The 17,050-nt window shown below is 41.2% G+C and overlaps 1 protein-coding gene across 3 annotated transcripts in view; it reads right to left on the minus strand.

Moving 5' to 3' along the window:
- The window catches only part of LOC109101046, a 139,999-nt gene that overhangs the window by 20,700 nt on the left and 102,249 nt on the right, over positions 1–17,050 (minus strand). The window contains exons 1-2 of one of the 3 annotated variants that reach the window (XM_042738682.1): positions 3,449–3,872; positions 2,974–3,047 (exon numbers count right to left, since the gene is read on the minus strand). The exons of 1 other annotated variant lie outside the window; for it this stretch is intronic. In XM_042738682.1, the coding sequence (XP_042594616.1) occupies positions 2,974–3,047; positions 3,449–3,716 (342 nt within the window). In that variant the 5' untranslated portion in view covers positions 3,717–3,872. Of the gene's footprint in view, positions 1–2,973; positions 3,048–3,448; positions 3,873–17,050 lie in introns of those variants that run through there. One more of the 3 variants, XM_042738683.1, reaches the window with a different exon arrangement.

Consider the following 17,050-nt stretch of genomic DNA (forward strand, 5'->3'; position numbering starts at 1 on the left):
CAGTTGTACAAAACACAATCCAAATTATGCATTAATTTAGCAGCATTCCACATAAAACAAGGAAAAAGTATACAGCTTTGAACCCAAAAATACATAAAAACACATAATTATAGTAAAATAAATGGTGAAAACTTAAATAGAAGGCTGTGAATATGAATATGAATACGAATATGAATAAATATGACAACCGAAGGAGGATTTACTAAAGAAGACGGTAGCGCCTTTAACAGCTCGCACCTTAATCTGCCACACATCGCTGAGTAGACGCGCAATGAACTTGAAGCGCAGATAGTTTGACCGCAGTAGATAACACAAGTGAATCGTTACACCCCTACTATGGACTTAAAGGTGTCATATGATGCGATTTCATTTTTTCCTTTCTCTTTGGAGTGTTACAAGCTCTTGGTGCATGAAGAAGATCTGTAAATCAACAAAAACCAAACTAAAAAACCCAAAAAAACACTCCCCAAAAAATCAAAGACTCTGCCACGCCCCCCTAAAATGGCTCGTTCTAACACGCCCCCACATCTCTACATCACTATGTGGGAAGATTAGCGTTACTGTTGAAGCAGTCATGTCAGGGAGATACTGTGTGTATCTAGGAGAAAGCAAAAGCACTTTATTAGGCTTTCTGAAAGTAGATGCATTTAGGAATCTTTAAGATTACTTACAACAGAACAGCAGCGCATTTTATGGACAACCGTTTCACAAACCTACAGTAGGAGAGGAGGTAATTCAGACTTTGCTACGACAGTCTGGTGCTTCTGAATCAGCTACTGTAAGTATGTTTTGATATTAGTTTAAGTATTTGGTGTTGACTGTTCAAATGCGGAGTTTTGCACGTCGTGTGTTTTGTGTGTGTGAGAAAGAGAGAGACAGGGTCACATCACAGAGTCAGCTGTCTTAACCGTCCGTGGTTTGTGTACTGCAAACACATACGAGCTTCATCACTGTGTCTGTCACGTGACTCTGTTACTCTTTCAGGCTTGAACTGATGGTAAAACTAAGGACATTATTAACTGACTTTACATTTATTTTGAAAGTTGAAGCTCGCAATTATGGAAAGGGGCGTTACATTTCTGACGAGTGCTTGCGGTGTTCGGCCAATCACAATGCACTGTATCAGTTGGCCAATCAGAGCAGACTGCGCTTGTCAGAAGGAGGGACTTTGTAAAAAACGATGCATTTAAGAGAGGCGGGCCATAGAGGACCTACAATAATGTACAGTATTTGAAAAAGAATGTGTTTTTTGAACAATAAAGCATGTCAACATATTCTGTCACACCAAATACACAAAATAATGATCTTTAAAAAAGCATCATATGACCCCTTTAAAGTTTGCCATCAAACACCAAACACACTTTCTTTGTTATGAGTGACATCTGCAGGAGGAAACAAGAGTTACAGCTGAACTTATTTGATAAAAATCATTTGATTTCTGTCTGGATTTATTGTTTTTATTTGTGTGTTCTTATGCTTAAATTAATGTATGCTTTCTGTTGGATAAAGTGTTAATTGACTGTGTTAAAATATAAAAATTGTATGAGCGACTTATTGACTGCAAATACTGTTTCATTTTAAAGCGTTTTATTTTCACATTTAACTCAAAAAAAAACAAATTCAGCAATGACCCCATTTACAATGTCTAAAGAAGGGCATGTTTAGCAGTCTTCTATGATATCTTGTGAAGAAAAATGCAAAAAATTCAATAAAAATCCAAAAAACACAAAAAAAACCAAACCACAGACAACAAAACAACAAACACTACAAAACTGAGAAACAGATCAAGATCTTCAAACAGATAAAACATCTAAACAGATCTGTAAATAAAAGAAATCAACCATAAAAGAATAAAGTTAAAGAGCAAGAGCAGAAATATGAAAATAAACACAATGTGACAGATCTGATTCAGAGAAATAAAAGTTTTATCAGTGATGATCAGAAGGGGTTTCATGTAATGAAATAAAAGTACTGCTAGTTCATTCAGTGTGAAGACACATAAGTAATATAAGCATTAAATCTATTACAAAACAGAAATAATCTTCATAACCATAACTGTAGAAAATCTGGTTTAATTCTTATCTCCTGTTTTTAATTCATCTCTTGGGTTTATATTATAAGATCTGCTGTTGGCAGCTGAAAGCTGGATTGATGTGAGAATCTGTGAGATTATGAAGTTATTTCTCATAGATGTGATGATCTGCTGCTGCTCTCATGAATCTTCTGCTGTGTGTTCATGTCCTTCTCTCAATCTTCTCATCCTCACTTTCTGATCTTCCTGTTTCTTTCCTAAAAGCATCACATCATCATCATCATCATCATCATCATCATCATCTTCACACTCTTAATATTTGCATGTCAAATCCATAATGATGATGATGAATGTCTCTCACCTGACGTGTGTCTCATGTAGATGTGAAAGGCTCCTAACAGACCCAACAGAACCATCAGCTGAAGACACCGGACCACAACACACACCAGAAACACTGAACACACTAAACAACAAGAATTAGACACAAAACAAAATCCTTCATGTTTCCAGGAGTGTGTTTGTTAAACTTGTACCACATTCTGATGTCTGTGTGCTGCTGGTCACTGCAGAGGTCAAACTAGAGGTCACAGCCGCAGTAGCTGATCCTGAAATAAAACATCAGCACAGAATCATCTGCTTTCTCTCTGAAACACATCAACACAATTCACTGCTGAGATCAAGCTGAAACAAACTAGTGATGCTTTTCAAGAATTAAGAGACTTGCATTATTAGTTGCTCTGGTTTCTATATGTATCTAGACATTCATGTATTAAAATCTCACCAGGACAGGGTTTGAGTCTAATGGTCTTCTGTGAGTGACTGACGTGGTTCTTCACGCTGCAGCTGATGTCTCCATCAGTTCCCTCATCCAGATCAATGCTGCTGTTTCCATCCATCAGTGGACCTCCATTCAGAGTCCAGCTGTAGAGGAGCTGATCCCCCTCAGAGGAGCAGAACACCCTCATCACCCCACTGGAGGACCAGATGATTGACACTTCTACTGAGCCAATAGGAGCTGGAGGGAGGGACATATCACAGTCACATGACTATTACTTGATATTATGTAAATGAGTCAGTCAAAACATTTCTAAACAAAATTTATATCTGATATGATAGTGTAAGTCAGTCATGTGACAACAGCGTAGCAAATGACTGTTTGAAATGCTTTCACATGTCAGTTTTTTTAAAAGCAGTATGCAGTACACAGTTAGCAACATGCTGGTATTTTTTTTTTTTTTTAAATAGTTGCAGACTCAGTGCAAAGAAAGTGAAGATGCTGTTGACTAAATTCTTCCAGATATTCAGTAATGAACTGCAATAAAAACCTTCACAGAGATTCAACTAATTCATTGGTATGAGAGTGAGATCTTTGGAGAACATGAGATTGTTATGAGTCTGATGAGAGAGTTTCTGTACCTTCAACAATCACTTGAAGATCTCTAGATGTTTCTGTGCCATTTAAGCCAGAGAGAGTTAATCTGTAATTCCCTGAATCTGCTCTGATCACACGGTTTATTATCACAGTCCCATTAATGACTGTCACTTCAGGTCTGTTATTATAAAGATCACACTGACTCATCCTCATCCTGTCATTCTTTACTCTACAAACTGGATCATCTGCTGTGTTGTTGTTTATTCTCTTTTTTACCTTCAGGTCATATTTACTAGCGTCCTGCACAATCATTAGATTGAGTTTGTGTTCCAGAGCTGCATAACAGGGATCAGAACGATCAAAACTGCAGTTTAACTCCAGACCTGAAGAACAAAACACACAAAAATGTTCCACAATTTTAGGACATCATGAATTTAAATCAGACATAAATTACACAAACATTCACAGAATTAAAGTTCAACTGAAGAAACACATCAAACCAATTATTGATCTGATCTCAGTTCATCTCAATAATGCTCATTGTCAGAACCATTTTATCTTTACTTTAAACTTTTACATGCAGGTGTCCAGTAGAGGTCATTCTTGGGTAATTAGTTACATAATACAGTACAGGCAGGAAACTTCCCTCAGATAACAGGAGGGATAACAGGGTGCACAGTTACACTGGGTTATATAAGCAAGTAGGAAATTTGTACAGGTGAAGGACTGGAAATGTGGATTTATTGACTGTTTGTGTGGAAACATAAATCTACATCTGTGCGCATTTTAACCTTCAGTTAATAATAAACCAGTGGTGTGTGTCCATTAACAAGCACCGTCCAGCATCCCTCAGCTAATATAAGTCGTAAACATAGCTGCTTACACTCATCTTCACAATAAACACAGATTTGTATCATTTGTGTGTCTCCTGACTTGAAGGGATAGTTAAATGCAGGAAAATCACGAGCATACATTGTGATACTCTTCAAAACAGAGGCAGGGTGATGCGGAGGAGTACATTGTAGAATAAAGTTATTTTTGTTTTCTCTGCGCAAAAGAAAAGTATTCTTGTAGCCTTGTGAAGTTATGGTTGCACCACTGATGTCACATGGACTGTTTAACATGTCCTTACTGTGTTTCTTGCCTTGATTGTGGTAATTACATTGCTGTCTAAAGAGGGACAGAAAGCTCTCAGATTTCTTCAAAAATATATTTATTTGCATTTCGAAGATGAACGAAGGTCTTACGGGTTTGGAACGACATGAGGGTGAAAAATTAATGACAGAATTTTCTTTTTTGGGTGAACTATCCCTTTAATACTGTTATAATTAACAGGACACTGAACATAATCCTGTCCTTGCACAGACTGAACTCAAATTAGAGTGTGATTCAAAATATCTGTTATAATCAAACATTTACTTTAATTAAAAATGTTGAACACTGGAATGTCTCAACAATGTCTTTATGCTCTCATTCATCTTAATGTTAATTTTATTCAAATGAAACTCATGCATTCACAGTCTGCATAGTTTTATTTTCTAAATGGCTTTATGCATGTCAACGTGACATTTTTATAATGCAGAACTTGTCTTTGTCCTGCACTTATTTGTTGAATCCTATTACACTGTGACAGTTCTCTCTTTATTAATAGCGTTTTGATATTTCTCATATCATATTTAATGAAGAGACATCATTTTATCAATCCTCAATATAGGCTAGTAAAAAACAAATGTAAAAAATTTAATACATTTACAAAACTACTATATAAAATAAAAAAATACAAACTTTTTAGCACAATGAACATGAAGAAACGCTCACTTCCTCTCACATTTTATAATACTCCACTGATACAAACTGTTTAAAAAGCTCAGAAAAACACTGTGACTAGATCTCTGAAGACTCTTAATGTAATATTACAACTCAAATGTTTTTATTTCAGAGATTGATCTGATTGATCAGCATCATAAGAGTTTGATGTGAAAGTGACTCACATGCAGCAGTTTGCAGCAGCAGCAGCAGCAGCAGCAGCATCAGTCCAAAGATGAGCATCATTTCTCTAAAGTCCAGTTTCAGAAGAACTCAATCCCAGCAGAAGAGTGTGACGCTGCTTCAGATCGTCTGTGTTCTGGCTCTCATCAAGACAAGCGTCTTCACGGCGAGACTCACACTGGACTGACACACGAGGAAACCGCTGACCGCTTCACTGAGGAAAGAGGAAGTTTCTTCTTATGGGGGAAGACACATGCTGTTAGTTTGCACAACAATACCTCTGAAACAAGAGAAACTAAGAGAAAGAAAGAACAGTTATCAGGCTCATTTTCTAAAAAAAAGTGCAAAAAATCTTGTTTTAGAAGCAACAAGTGGACAGGATTTCTTTTTCAGTGAAGTAAAATGACTAGTTATGCAAATGACTTCACAGATTCTCTTGCAGATCACATAAAACAGTATCTTTACTGTATTAATGAAATGCTCAGGACAGTTTTATTCAGAGTAAAGCAGAATCAGGTCTACATGCAGCTGTGTGTATTGAGTGTGTGCTGATGTTTGACTCAGTTCTAGTCAGTTCACATGTGAATGAAGAGAGGATTGTGATCTTCTGTTGACTGGAGCAGAGACTCATGGAACACAGAGCTGCTGATGTAGAGAGTGCCACCTGCAGGAGAAAACTACAACTACAAGCTTAATCTGATCTATCTGAACTTAACTTATCATTAAAGCTACATTAAGGATGTTTTTTAGTTAAATTCTATACTCTATGGACTAGTGTAGTGAATCTTTGGGTAGACATCCAATTGATTCGATTCATGATTCATAGGTTTCATTCAGAACGATTTTTGCAAATTAAGAACGATTCAGTTTGATTCAATTCACAATTAATTTCGATTCTGTTCGATTAACGATTCAATTCTGCATTCTTTAAGTGCATTCACAGGATTATTTAAATGCTTCCCCTAGATTCTGTAAATGCTTAGTTGGGGGCAAATTACACAGCAGCAGCCTTTACGGTTGGAAAACAAGAGTTACGCATGTAACTGTGGTTCTATGAGTTCTGGATGACCGCCAGAGGCAGTGCTTCACACCGAATATTATCTCTCTTGCTCATGCACAGGTTGAGTCTAATAACAACAGAGTCATCACATGACCCAGAATGTCATGGAGATCTCCCCTATTTAATCCCGTGACATCTGGCAAACTGTCTCTACGGAATCTTCTCGCCCAGACTCCGAGTGACAGCGTTCTCTGGCGGTCATCCAGAACTCATAGAAACACAGTTACATGCGTAACTCTCGTTCTATTTCGTTCTTACTGACCGCCAGAGGCAGTGCTTCACACTGGATGACTCATAACAACAAAGTCACAAGGAGGCTAATCCTACCTAATCAGTAGTTGAGGATCCCAGCAGAACTGCTCTCTCCATAGTATCAGAGGTCGCCACATTAACTCTGTAGTATCTAGAAAAGGTATCAGCAGACGGCCAATTAGCAGCTGCACAAATATCCCACAGAGGAACACCTTTAAGTGCTGCCCAAGATGTTGAGATGCTTCTTGTTGAATGACACCTTACCCCAGCTTGCACATTAAGATTATTGACCTTATATGCCTGGATAATTACTTCTACCACCCAGTGCGACAGCCTCTGTTTTGACAGAGGCTACCCCTTCTTTGGTCCACCATAGCATATGAAAAGTTGGTCTGAATGCCGCAGATTTTCTGTTGCTTTCAGATAACCCTTCAGTGCTCTCACTGGGCAGAGAAGCTCAGTATGATTACCATCTTGTGAGATCCACATTTGCTCTGCCAAATCGATGCCAAATCATCTGAACTACTTCCGGATTGAGTCTCCACTCTCCCGGTAAAGGTCTGTGACAGGACAAGAAATCTGCCACCACATTCGAAACTCCCGGTACATACATCGCTCTGATGCTTGCTAATCGAGGGAAAGCCCATGTCAGAAGGTCCCATGTCAACTTCAGCAAGCGACTGGACATTGTGCCGCCCTGATGTGATATGATATACCACTGAAGTATTGTCTGTCCTTATGAGAACATGATGATTTAGTAATGCCAGTCCAAAGTGCTCCAGAGCTAGCTGCACTGCTTTCAACTCCAAAACATTTATGTTTCTCGATGTTTGATCGCAATTCCAGTTTCCCCTGATCGTTCTGTGTTGCCACACTGCCCCCCACCCAGTCAGTGATGCATCGGTTTGAACTATTTCTCGGCGAGACGGAATCACCCCCAGAGCTACTCCTTTCATCAGAAATGATCTCCTTCTCCATTGTCTCAAGGTAAGAAGGCATCCTTCTGTAATTTTGACCTGTCTTCTCTTGTGCCATGTGGGTTTCAGGCGCAGACTGTTCACCCATCTCTGATAAGGACTTAGCCAAAGCAGACCCAGTGGAATCACCGCCACTGTCGCTGCTAACATGCCCATCAACCTGAGCACACATTTGAATAGAAGCTTGACATGCATCCAGAAACATTGAAGGAGGAGCATGATGTTGTTCACTCTCTGAGGTGATGATGAGGCTTTCATCAATTTCGAGTCCAGTACTATACCTATGAACTTCCCCAACTGATATGGAACTAACTAGCTCTTGTTGAAGTTCACTTTGAGGCCCAGATGTGTCACATGAGATATCAGAAGACTGGTCTGTTCTATTGCTTGCTCCCGAGATGGTGCACAAAGGAGCTAGTCATCCAGATAGGGTAGCAACTGTACCCCCGAGCTTGAATTGGAGATAACGCTGCAATATACACCTCGTGAACACTCACGGGGACAGAGACAGGCCAAATGGCAGAACACGAAACTGGTAGACCTGACCCTGAAATGCAAAGCGGAGAAATTGTCTGTGTTGTGGTGCAATTGGCACATGAAAGTAGGCATCCTTCAGATCTATCGTGGTGAACCATTGCTGTGGGTTGATTGTCTGAAGGACATCCAATGTGCATAGCATGTGAAATGGCAAAACTTTCAAGAACTGATTCAGTTCCCGAAGGTCGAGAATAGGTCGAACACCTCCATCTTTCTTTCTTTCTGGAATTATATAGTAGATTGAATAAAATCCACTTAGCCATGCTGACCGTTCTACTGGCTCTATATCTTCCTTTCCTAGGAGCTCTATTATTTGTTGTGCCAACATAATTGCGTCGTTGGGGTCTCTGACAGTGGTCATCTTGACCCTGTTGAAAAAAGGGGCCCGTCGTTGGAATTGCAGCTTGTACCCATGAGATAACGATGCTATGACCCATGGGTCTAGGGTGGTTTTTTTCCAAAAATTGAGCTGCTGGTGTGAAAAACGTCCGACGGCTGGGCCAGATATATCATGCTCTACGAGCCTGACCTTTAGTGTATCTGGGGGGGGCGCTGACCTGGTGCTCTCCCCCTAGACATCTGATTAAACTGTTGACCTCGAGCTCTAGAGTACTGAGCAGGCCGTTCTAATTGCCTTGTTTGGTTCCTTTGGGCAGTTCCAGAATGAACTAACAGTTGAAAACGCACTGGGTATCTTCCCCTAGATTCTTGTCTAGCCTGAGATGGTGGTGCTCTTCTTAAGCTTTCTAGCTCCTGTCTGGTCTTATTCATCTGAACACTACGCTCCAGGGTTTCCTGTGCAGCTGGGTAAACAGCTGTCCTGGTATTACTGGAAGCTCACGTAGTGTTTTCCTACAAGTTTCTGATAATGGAGACTGTGCCAGTCAAACTTGACAGTGTGCTTGCGTAAGAGTCGACATTAATCTACCCAACTCTCTTGACATGAATGCAAATGGTTGCAATGAAGCATCACCTATATTTTGGATAGAAGGCTCACCCTCCATAGATTGAAGTGATTGAGAAAGTGCTAATATTATGTAGCCCAGTGCTAAAAAGCATTTAAGTTATCTAAGTGCTAAATAATTTAGATTAATTAAGGTTCATAATTATACATTAGAACTAAAGAAATTATCTTAAAGATATACAAAATTTAGAATTTAGAAGTAAGCTCAAGAAACAAATTTATTGTAGTTCATCTCCATTCTATTCATTTAGGGTAAGTGAAAGGGATTATGGGAGCTGTATTTTTGTTATACAATTGTTTGTTTTAAATATGTGTTTAAATTTTATTTTAAGGGTTTTGTTTAAAGAATTTCATTGGTAAAGTGAAAACATGTGTAATGTAACATGTAATATTTTGATGTTTGGTAGTAAAAAAAAATAATAATATATGACGTTTGGTATGCATGGAATGACGTGAGGTGAAAGGTGAACAACCGGGAAAAAAAAAAAGAGGAAGAGAGACGATATAGCTGAGCAGAAGTTGCTTCGAGAAATCGCTCCGTGTTTTTAGTGTTTGGACATTAAAATAGAACGTGACAAACGTTGTATAGTTTCCAGTTGGACTTTGGCTGTGTTTGTGCACACATTCGGACTGAATTGTGAACTTGAAAACCGAACACTTTGTAGTTATTGACGTTTTGCCAAAGCTAACATTTCGCCGCCAAGAGGAAGTCTGTCGTGTGAGTGATTTCCAGTCCATGGACATTGCGTGTGAGAGACTGCCTGCCTGTGACGGTGTGGTAATTCGACGGATGAACTTCATTTGGGATTAAGGTATCTTTAATTGTTTTTTTTTCCTTGCTCCAAAGGGAGTGAAGGGGTCATTTTGTTTATTGGCCACGCCGAACACAAGCAACGCTCCAGGCCTGCAACGGTTAATTGTTATATTTTAGCTCTTTTGCCGGCTAGGACTGGGGTGGGTGAATCACGTGTAGTGTGTGTGTGAGCGTGGGCCCGCGTGTATGTTTCATGTTGATGTGTTATGTACTGTATTTTAGCTTACTGTTGAATGTTAGCTAAAGTGAGGCTAATGTAGCCTACAAGTTTCTAAGCTCTTACTACATTTTTGAGGTATTGAAGTACGTTGTAACATTTTGATTTCTTTTACATTTTGAGGATAATTAAAACTTGAGGTTTGAGGTGATTTAATTTTATTCAATAAGTGAGTATTTGTTGAATACTTTTCTTCATTTATACATATTGTGTCTTATTTGTTATTTTATTTTTTGTTTATTGTAAGAATTCATTCTTTTGGTGAGTTTAATATTTTATTTATTCAGTAAACCCTATTTTTATTTAACATTTTAATAACTGAGTCCTGAGTATTTATTTAGTGAAAGATATCATTGGGTAATAGATTTAATATGTAAATAATATTTCATGTGAATATGGTTTAAGTCATTTACACAAAAGTAAGTACACAGGGTTGTAGTTTAAAAGTTTATTGGTTATTCAAAGCACATGTAAAGTTACACAAACAGACAGTTAAACAGGTTGTCAGCAAATATTCTATATATTACATACATTTTACTGGGATTAAGTTAAGAACCCAGAAACGCCCTTTAGTACCAGGAGATAGGCCTAGGGGGCGCTACACAAATTGGAGGCACCGCTGGGATCCTTTGCTGTAACTTCCTTCCTGTTAACGTTGCTGATGCTCCAGAGAGTGCTAAGTTGAACTTGCATTGCTGTCTTTGATCTGGAGTGAAAAATAAATAAATAAATGGAATTAGGAAACAGTTCTGCTTTGCAACAAGAGCTGCTGGATTGGTGTAACGATGCATTGGTTCAGCCCGATCATGCATTACTGTTGTTGGATGTTCCAGCTAATGCTGCCATAGCCTTTATTGAGAGCACAATTGAAACTGTGAAAATATTTGGCAGAGTACGTGTTCGTTCTTCGAAAGAAGGTCCGTCTAAAACAAGTTTGCTGGTGCTGTGTGAATGTCGTGAAAAGATTGATCCTTCTCGAGTCCCTACTGAGGTATTACCTAGGGATGGAGATCCTCCATGGAAGATTGTGGTTGTCAGAGACAAAGAGTCTGGTCCTGATGATTTTTCAGCAAAAACTCAGAAAACTTCTACAAGATGAAGGCAAATCCATGACTGATGTTCAAGCTTTGCTTTCCCCTTTTCCCACTAGTTCTCCTGAAGCAGTGATTCGTGCAGTTGGTGAGCTCCTGGAAAAGACAACGAAGCATTCTAGTGATTCCACTGCTTACAAGCGACTGCGTGTTTTCTCAGGGGTGGTGCCTACCCCGGCGGGAGAGGAAACTATGGAGAATTGGATAGAGCAAGCTAAGTTGATGATAGCAGAAAGTGATTGCGCTGAAAAAGAGAAGCGTAAGCGCATTGTGGAAAGCTTAAAGGGTCCTGCCCTTGAAATTATCAAGGCAGTTAGATTGTCTAATGGTGATGCTAGTGCATCTGAGTACCTTGTTGCGCTTGAAAGTGTTTTTGGGACTTCAGAATCCGGTGAAGATTTGTATTTTGCGTTCAGACTTCAGACTCCGGTGAAGCACTGTCTGAGTTTCTCCGTCGAATGGAGAAGTCATTGACCAAAGTAGTTCAGAGAGGTGGACTACAACCTGCACAAGTTGACCCGGTGAGAATTGAGCAACTTCTTCGTGGTGCTGTAGAGTCCGACTTGATGTTGCTGAAGTTACGGCTGAGAGAGAGAAAAGAGTCCCCGCCTACTTTCTTGAAACTACTGAACGAGATTCGGGAGGAGGAGGAAAATGAAGCTGCCCGGTGTAAGCTTGATGCAATGGTGAAACCGGTGATCCCAAAAGTGCAGCCACCACCAAAACCCACTGAGATTCAAGCATTGAAAGCTGAGGTCAAGGAGCTGCGTGCCAAGCTGGAAGAGTCACGCAAGGCACCAGAATCACCTGAAGCCCCAAAACAGAAAGCAAAGATGACTTCTGAGAGTGCTGAAGCACGAATAGACCCTGAAGTACAGAGCTTGAAGACTCAAGTCCAGCAACTGCAAAAACAGCTGTCTGTAATGAAAGTAGAGGGCAGTGCAACCCCAAAAAGAACGACATTTCAGCGGCAAGCTGTGAGCTCTTATGAGAGAAACAGGCCCTCAGTCAGCCGTGATGATTTCTTTTGTTACCGATGTGGTGGCGATGGGCACATTGCCAGCCAGTGTCAAGAATCAGAAAACCCCCCGGAAGTGATCAGAAAGCTGCTCCGTGCACTAAAGAGAGCCAAGGGTGGGAAGAGTGAGTCGATTCCACATCCGACTGTGAGCAGAGATGCACACTGCAAGAAGAGCCATGTTCGTAAACCTGCTCAAAGTAACCTTCCTAGTGGTTTGGTAGGCCCCGCCTCCACTATTTGCGTTAAGATCAATGGCCATTCATGTAATGCCTTATTGGACAGTGGATCTCAAGTCACAATAATATTTGACAAGTGGCAAAAGAAATACTTGCCCAATGTTCCCATCCACCCCATCACTGGTCTTTCAATATGGGGTTTGAGCTCCTCCAGCTACCCATATCAAGGCTAAATAGTAGTAGATGTGGAGTTTTTCCAGCCACACTTACAGGAGTGGTGAGTCTATCTCTGTGTTAGCATTAGTTTGTCCCGAGTCAAGTGGCCCAGACCATGTTCCTGTCATCACTGGGACGAATGCCAACTTATTCCATCGTTTAGCTGCTCTTTGCAAAGATGCTGACATTCCAGACTCACAGGCTCACGCTTTCAGAATTTTGCCATAGACAAAACCAGTGAAACTCTCCCATAGCCAAGAGGTGGATGTGGAAGAGCCAAAGGGGGAAGTAAAATGGATGGGTCCGGGTCCTCTATCTGTCCCTGCCAGAGGTGAACGATATGTCGTCTGCAAAGTTGGATGCAAGGAGCCCTTAGAAAAAGACATAGTCATGGTTGAAACACCTCTTTCTGTGACCCTACCTGCTGGAGTGCTCATTCAGCCGGTGGTGCTAACATCATCTGAGCTAAATGTCAACAGTTTCGAAGTACTGCTGAGAAATGAGACATTGAGAGAAGTCACTATATTGCCTGGAACTGTTCTTGCTTACGTGTATCCCACTGACACAGTTATGATGGCTCAGAGACCTAAATCTACCTCCAAGGTCCTTGATGAGACATTGTTTGATTTTGGTGAATCTCCGATTCCAGAGGTCTGGAGAAAAAGACTGCGTCAGAAACTGTCCCAAAGAGGTAATGCATTCTCTCTTGATGAGTGGGATGTGGGTCTCGCCAAGGGTGTGGAGCACCACATAAGACTCAGTGACCCCAGACCATTTAGAGAAAGATCCAGACGCATAGCCCCACGGATATAGATGAAATATGCCGCCACCTAAAAGACCTGCTGGCAGCAGGCATCATCAAAGAATCCAGAAGTCCATATGTGTCACCAATAGTAATTGTCCGAAAGAAGAACGGAAGTGTTCGCATGTGCATTGATTATCGCACCTTGAACAACAGAACAATCCCTGACCAGTACACCACTCCGCGGATTGATGATGCCTTGGATTGCCTGTCCGGCAGTCGTTGGTTTTCTTTGTGCTAGACCTTCGGAGTGGGTACTACCAGATACCTATGGCTGAAGAAGACCGGGAAAAAACAGCTTTCATATGCCCCCTAGGGTTCTATGAATTTCAACGGATGCCCCAAGGCATAACGGGAGCCCCAGCAACCTTTCAACGGTTGATGGAGAGAGCTGTGGGTGATATGCATTTGCTCCAGGTGATTGTCTATTTAGATGACATCATTGTATTCGGACGAACCTTAGAGGAGCATGAAGACCGATTACTGAAAGTGCTTGACAGACTTGAAGAGTGTGGTCTGAAGATATCACTTGACAAGTGCCAGTTTTGTCAGCCACAAGTAAGGTATGTTGGGCACATAGTTTCTGCACTAGGAATAGCCACCGATCCAGATAAAGTGAGTGCTGTCAAGAACTGGATGTTGCCTACAGATCTGAGATCTTTAAGATCGTTTCTCGGATTCTGCGGATACTACCGAAGGTTTGTTAAGAACTACTCGGCCATAGTTCAACCACTCACTGAGCTCACAAAGGGCTATCCTCCTAAAAACAGGCGCAAGGCTGCTCAAGAGAAGAAGCATTATTTCAAAGAGGGAGAGCCTTTTGGGGAGCGCTGGAACGAAGAGTGCACCAAGGCATTTCATAACATCATTCACTGCCTCACTCATGCCCCAGTGCTAGCATTTGCTGACCCATCAAAACCATATGTACTCCATGTAGATGCAAGTCTGAATGGTTTAGGCGCTGTTCTCAATCAAGAATATCCTGATGGTCTGAGGCCTGTTGCTTTTGCAAGCCGCAAACCTCAGTGTCCCTGAGCAGCGATATCCCATTCATCAATTGGAATTTCTTGCATTGAAATGGGCAATCGTGGACAAGTTTCATGATTATCTTTATGGGGCTAAGTTCACAGTGAGAACAGATAATAATCCGCTCACATACGTCCTAACAACGGCCAAGCTCAATGCAACTGGACATAGGTGGTTGTCAGCTCTAGCCACCTATGATTTCAAAGTCCAATACAGACCAGGTCGACACAATATTGATGCTGATCTGCTCTCCCGTCAGTTACCATCCACTGAAGTGTCACCTGAGTGGGATGAGATATCTTCCCCTGGGGTTAAAGCCATCTGCCAAATAACCACTCCATACCTGAAAACTGAGTCAAGCAGACCTATAGATCAATTAGGAGCCAATTCTAAGAGTGTTCCTAGCGTCTATGCCTGTCCGACACAATTGGAGATAAGCAACTTAGAACAATTGAGCCACTATGAGTTGAGAAGTGCTCAAGAACAAGATTCAATCATAGGTGTAGTAAAGAAAGCAGTTGAGACTGGCCAGTTTCAGTCTATGGCCAAGAATCAAGATCCAAGCATAGTGCTCCTGCAAAGACAAAGTCCCAAGCTGATTGTGAAGAATCACCTTCTCTTCAGAGTGGTGAACAAACAGTCTGGAGACAAAGAGACAACAGTTAGTCTTACCTGAGAAATACCGTCAGATGGTCCTGCGCTCCCTAAACGATGACACTGGACACTTAGAAGTTGAATGGACGACTGAACTCCTGAAGGAATGATTTTACTGGCCAAGAATGACCACTGAAATTGAGAGTTACGTCAAGAACTGTGGGAGATGCATCGCAAGGAAGTCAATTCCACAACGAGCTGCTCCATTGAGTCAAATTACGAGTACAGGTCCACTTGACCTAGTTTGTATAGACTTCTTGTCTATTGAGCCAGACTCCCGAGGGATCGCAAATGTGTTTGGTCGTAACAGATCATTTTACCCGCTACACTCAAGCTTTCCCGTGCAAAGATCAAAAAGCTATGACTGTAGCCAAGACCCTGTTTGAGAAATTCTTTGTGCATTATGGATTACCTTCACGAATCCATTCCGATCAGGGACGAGACTTCGAAAGTCGCCTTATCAAAGACCTTTGTGGTGATGTTGGGCATTCGTAAGTCTCGAACCTCACCATACCATCCGCAAGGTGATGCACAACCAGAAAGGTTCAACAGGACGCTACTGTCAATGCTAGGAACTTTGGATCCTGCCAAAAGGTCACAATGGAGTCAGAGCATCAGTCAACTAGTCCATGCATACAACTGTACAAAGAATGAGGCTACCGGCTATTCACCATACTTACTAATGTTTGGAAGGGAAGCCCGCCTGCCCATTGATGTATGCTTTAACACTTCTTCTGATGGGAAGGATGCAGTAAAGTACCAACAGTATGTGGAGAACATGAAAAAAGAACTGCAGAATGCGTACAAGCTTGCATCCGACGCTTCACAAAAGAACCATGATAGAAACAAAAAAAACTTTGACAGAAGAGTGAGACATCATACTCTGGAGCAAGGAGACAGAGTGTTGATAAAGAATCTGGGATTCACAGGTAAACACAAGTTACAGGATAAGTGGAATTCATTGCCATACATTGTTGTGAAGAAATTGCCAGACTTACCTGTTTACAGATTGAAACCTGAAAGAGGAATGGGAGGTATATGGACACTTCATAGAGACCACTTGTTACCCATAGGAGAGTCTGTGAGGTTGCCGACCCCCGAAGAGAGCAAACAGAACACTCATCGCCCTGTGACCAGAACCCAAACAGATCAGAAGCGGGTAAGAAAGGAAACAAGGAAGGAGGAAGTCAGAGAAATGAATGCTAAAGATGGATTTGAAGTGTCCTCATCTGATGAAGAATGTGATGTGTCGTATTTCCCTCTGAGAGATGATGTGAGCGAACTGTTCAGATCGATACCTTCCGTTGCTCCTGAGAGAGAAATCTTACCTGAGAGTACCTTAGTGTCTGATAATTTGGAGCAAAGCCATACTCAAGAAGTTGGAGAAGCTGGAGAAACCCTTGTGGATGATAAAGCAGGAAGTAGTCTAACAACCGCAACCAGACCCTGTGGATGCCTCAGAGTCAGAAGGGGGAGAACATCCTGCTGAGTGTCAAAGGGTTGAAGATGAAGTGCCTGTGGAAGAACTTGCCTGTGAAACCCGTCCTAAAAGACAGGTAAAACCTGTGACAAGCTTTACATATGATGAGCCTGGGAAGCCAGTTTATAAGCCCCTTACTGTGGTTCCCATAAGTCAAGAGCCCGAAAAGAGGAAGTGCAAAACACTTTGGTGTCATCCCATGGCCCAATGTTTTAGATGCTCTCTTGCTAATCCTTGCCCTGAAAGAAGAGGACTTATTCATGTCTAAATGATAGCGCATGAGGACATGCTAGCCTTCAGAAGGGGGAGAGTGTAGCCCAGTGCTAAAAAGCATTTAAGTTATCTAAGTGCTAAATAATTTAGATTAATT

The sequence above is a fragment of the Cyprinus carpio genome, chromosome B14 (assembly GCF_018340385.1).
Source record: "Cyprinus carpio isolate SPL01 chromosome B14, ASM1834038v1, whole genome shotgun sequence".
Classification (NCBI taxonomy): Eukaryota; Metazoa; Chordata; class Actinopteri; order Cypriniformes; family Cyprinidae; genus Cyprinus; species Cyprinus carpio.